The sequence below is a fragment of the Fulmarus glacialis genome, unplaced genomic scaffold (assembly GCF_000690835.1).
Source record: "Fulmarus glacialis isolate BGI_N327 unplaced genomic scaffold, ASM69083v1 scaffold35021, whole genome shotgun sequence".
Taxonomy (NCBI): Eukaryota; Metazoa; Chordata; class Aves; order Procellariiformes; family Procellariidae; genus Fulmarus; species Fulmarus glacialis.
In genome coordinates, this window is record NW_009195254.1 from 1 (window position 1) to 4,864 (window position 4,864).

At 55.0% G+C, this 4,864-nt stretch overlaps 1 protein-coding gene across 1 annotated transcript; it reads right to left on the reverse strand.

Moving 5' to 3' along the window:
- Positions 1 to 1,220: 1,220 nt before the first annotated feature.
- Positions 1,221 to 2,972, reverse strand: LOC104084280 (protocadherin-16-like; the record flags this gene model as incomplete). The annotated part of the gene is made up of 1 exon (XM_009588047.1): positions 1,221 to 2,972. A coding segment is annotated over exon 1 (1,752 nt), but the record flags the coding sequence as incomplete, so codon positions are not given.
- Between the last annotated feature and the right edge of the window lie 1,892 nt (positions 2,973 to 4,864).

The window sequence follows — 4,864 nt, forward strand, 5'->3', positions numbered from 1 at the left end:
CTCCTTCCCCCCCCACACCTACCCCCCGACCGCTGCACTCACCCACCCAAAAGCCCCTCTCCAGCACTCCCACCCCATACCGTCAGTGCCCTGCAATCACACATGACCCATGCTCATGCCCGCCATGCCCCAGCAGTGCCCCCACAGCACACCCATAGACCAGTTTTTCTCGCCAGCTCCACTTCCTCCTCCATGCCCATCTGGCGGCCCTCTTCCCTGGCCAGGTCGCAGGACCTCCTCCTGCCTTGTCTCATGGGCCCCAGAATTCCTGCTCCCCCTCGCCCCCTCCTTCTGGCCCCATGGGCACTGCTTACCGCCTCGTGGCCCCAGCCAGACACCCCAGCGCCCCACGACTCAGCAAAAAAGTGCCCCAAACTTCACAGGTGCTTGTCCTGACGGACAGTCTGGACGCTGCCCGGGCTGGCGGTGCCTCGCTGCATTACCGCACCAGTTCCCCACTGTCACCCCAAGCCCCACACCTCCCCATCCTGCCTCAGATGGGATTGCATCACCCGCCTCCAGCTACCGGGGCTCCGGAGCTGTGATTGAAACAGCACATGCAGGGAACACAAAATATACAAACCACAAGTGGCATCCCTGGCACATCTCGGGGTCCGCAGAACCTGTCAGAGGAGCAGCACCTCCCCAGGCCTCACCTGTGACTTCTACACGAAGGCTAATGCAGCACGTGTCTCTCAGCTCAAATCCCACAGGTGTTGCTTCCAAGGTAATATAACAATACCAGTTGTGCACAACTAATGCTAATGTCCACAACCAGCCTTACAAACACTGATGAACTTAGGCTAACGACCTCACAGGGGGAGAGAGAGGGCTACAAGCAGCTTCCCAGAGGTCTTACCCGTGTTCCTGAGCACCATTTTGAGTGTCCTGGCCTGCAAGGCAGCTCCACGCTTGCGCAAGCAAGCCCTAGCACGGTGGGCCCCAACCCTAGCTGAGGTCAACACTGTGCTTGAGGTGTGCCCATAGGATCCGTGACAGCACCCAGAACTCGCCTGCAGAAAGGGTGTAACGGTGCTCTGCCCCGTTTCCGACTCCCACCGAGCACGGGGATCTCTGTTCTAGCACTCCTGCTGCAACCGTTGCCCACCTAAGCCATGACAACTGCACCAAACGGCCTTCAGCGGCAGGTCTCCCATCCCAAGCCTCGCACAGCCCTGGCCGTGCCCTCCTCAAGCTCAGCTCCTGACAGTTGTACCTACCTGTAAGAAGCAGGTCCCAACAGGGGTGTTCTCCTTCAGGGACACATTGTAGAAATTACTCCTGAACACTGGCTCGTTGTCATTGACATCCTGCAGGGCCACATGCACCACAGCTGAAGAAGAGAGGGCAGGGCTTCCCCTGTCTGTGGCCAGCACAGTCAGCTGAGGCTGAGGATCCTTCTCATAATCCAGTGGGGCAGTGGTGGTGATGATACCTGTGGCAGGGTCAATGGCAAACCAGCTGGAGTGGGTGTCACGGCCATGCACAATACTGTACCGCACCTCCCCATTAGGACCCTGGTCCTTGTCACGAGCTGTCACCTGCAGGACAAAGCTGCCCGGGTACACAACCTCAGGGATGCTTTGTTTGTACTCCTGCTGGTCGAAGAGTGGAGGGTTGTCATTGATATCCATCACTCGCAGCACAAAGGCTGATTCTGCCCGGAGTGGCGGTGTTCCTGAGTCAGTAGCTGTCACCCGCAAATCATAGGAGTCTCTTTCTTCCCGATCCAGAAGCTGGTCCACACAGATCAGATAGATGATGTTGTCCTTGGTAGTGAGGGCAAACTTGCCATCCCCTCCCTCCAGCGTGACATTGACATTGGAGTACTCGCCATAGTCTGGGTCGGAAACAGAGATGCGTGCCACATACTGGCCGGGCTGGGCTCCCTCAGAGATCTGAGGGGAGCCATCTTCGCTCAGGAAGATAATGGTCATGGTGGGCTGGTTGTCATTGTAGTCACGCACATGAATAGTGACAAAGGCTGTGGTGACCTCAGGATGGACAGCCTTATCCCTTGCCTGCACCACCAGCTCATGCACCTTCCTTACTTCATAGTCCAGACCCTTGTTGAGCTTGATGACTCCAGTCCGGGAGTCAATGGTGAAGTACTGGTCAGGATCGCTCTGCCGCCGATTGATCTCATAAATCACATCCCCATTGTCACCTTCATCTGCGTCAGAGGCAAAGACCTGCAGGATGCTGCTGCCAGGTTTCAAATTCTCTGAGATGAGAGTATGATAGCGGCTCTGGTTGAAGCTAGGAGCATTGTCATTGATGTCCTGGATGGACACATCCAGCGTCATCTGGGTACTCCGGGGAGGAGAGCCACCATCATAGGCTTCCAACAGCAGCGAGTATGATGAACGGTTCTCACGATCCAAGACGTTGCTGACCACCAGATCCAAATAGAGGACCCCATTGGGTCCTCGACGTGTTTCCAGGCGGAAGGCCTGCCCCACATTCTCTCCCTTAATCACATATCCTTGCGTATTGAGTAGGCCACTGTCAGCATCAAAGGCCGGGTCCAAGGGAAATCTGCTGCCAATGGGTGTGTGCTCTGGGATCTGGAAGGTGCTGTGTTGTTTGGGAAAGGCTGGAGCATGGTCATTGATGTCATTCACTTGGATGTTCACTTCTACTGTGATGCCCTCCGGGGTAACAGCAATGAAGCTGTAGCGGTCCCGAGTCTCTCGGTCCAGGACACGAGCTGTTTTGATGATACCGGTGTTCTCATCTATCCCCAAGTCAGTGGTAACACCGCTGCCCTCCTGTGCCGAGATGAAATACATGTAGGCACTAGTTCCAGGGGGCAGGCCAGCACTGATGTCCCCAATGATGGTGCCAGCTGGCTGCTCCTCATCTATTTGTAGATCCAGGGTGCCCAGGACGGCAGAGCCCTTCCCTGCTCTCAGGCCCCCAAGAATTAGCAGCTCCAGCAGAAGCATGGCTGACCCCTTCATCTGCTCCATTGCTCGTGACCCGCAGAGCAGAGGGTGGCTCGATCTTCTTTGCAGTGTGCGCTTTAATCCTGCATGGAATGCAGACCAGAGGATGCTGGTTAAGAGGGAGCAGCAAAGGAAAGACAGAAAAAAAACCGTGGAGAGGGAAGGCCTGCCACGTACCTGCTGCCCAATTGCTCCGTATCACCTATCCCTCACAAGGAGCGAAGGTAAAAATGTGTCAGAGCAGAAGGTGCCCAGAATGAAGGCCTGGGACAGCACCTTAAGTCAGCCAAGCAGGTCACACCTGACAGTGCCCAGAGGTTAGCAGCTAGTACCCTACCACATAGGCTATTTCCTAGGCAGTCAAGCATTCTTCCCAACCACCCGCTCTCCTGGCAACACTGGAGCCAGCTGCCCTGAGCACAGTGTTCCTGTGCCTTTAACAGCTGAATGCTTCCTGTGAGGCTGAAAGAGGCTGTTTGCAAGATGACAGAGATTTTTGGACAAGCAGCAGCCTAGCACCTCTCCACCCTGAAAAAATCTGGTCTCAACTTGGGAGAGAGCTCAACAAGTGACCATGTTGAGCTCCCCCCCCCAACCCCCAGTAGCATGCCTTACGGGACCACAGGGGTATAGGTGCCAAAAAACCCATGAAGTGCAAATCTGGTGTCCCTGGGAGGGAGCAGCAGAACCGGAGTGGGCTTACATCCAGTGAACAATAAATCAGAATGGCTGCATTGCAAAGGATGTACCCACAGCTGGGAATGCCCAGGATAAAATCAGACAGGGCCCATTGTTTGGCCTGGCACAGAGATCTGTGGATGCCCCAAGCTGGTACCATGGAGGGTGGTGGCAGTACAGTAGGAACGCAACAACTCCCTCTGAACTGCCAGCTGCTTTGGCTCCTTCCCGGTCCCACACCCTCCACTGCTCACTCTCCTCCTTTGTCTCCTTCTCACTGCTCCTTTTTCATTCTGGCTCCTTCACTCCATTTCCCCCTGCCGTAGCTTCATTTCACTGCAGCAGTGGGGGAGGGACAAGCAGGGAGGAGCAGCTCCCTGCAGCAACACCACTACTGGACACGCTGGACACGCTCCCGGTACCCAAAGGCTGTCAGCCCCCCAGGGCTCTGCCCACCCTCCCTGTGAATAGCCAGAGAAACTCAGCAGTCAAGGAGCTTGTGAAGAACACCAGCCTCAGTGCTGCTTTCAGGCCCCGGTAAACGAGGCTTAGTGGTCTGCAGGGATGGCGGCAGCATGAGCTCACACTTGGACTCTCTTGAAAGCATTTGCTGCTGGTCCCAAAACCACACTCAGGAGCCGCTCATGTCAGAGGCAGGACGGCAGGAACCTCCCTGTCTTGGGGGATGGAGGTGGCTGACATTGCCTAGTTTGGGGACTAAGAATGTCAGCCCTTGATCTAAAGAACCCTACAGCAGTGTTAACCCTTTCCAGGGGACGTAGGATGATTATTCCTGGGTCCTCTTTCCCACCTCGGGTCAGCTGTTTAGACTGATTCTCCCTGTGGAAATCCTGGGTTAGTGACAGAAAGAAAAATATTAAAAAGTGTTTTCTACATATAAAGAAGAGTTTGTTTACTTCAGTGGGCTCCAGTGTCTGAGGTCTATGGCAAGTAAATCCCCACACTTTTCTTGCACCTAGCAAGTATGAATCCTCATTATCTCTCAGGAGCAGAAGTCAAAAGAAGTTACTTTTATCCCTGTGGGCGGCTAGCTGGGGATCTGCACTAACTCAGTGGTCCTAGACAAGTCTCTCTCTCTCTCTGTTGGAGCTAGTTAGATTTCCCCAGCTGGAGGGGTAACTGCATGCATCCAGAGGATGCAGTGCTGGGGGAATGGGGTCCAAGTTTGCTTCTGTGACGGAACTGCGACCCAGCTGCTTAGGTCATAGGAAGGTACA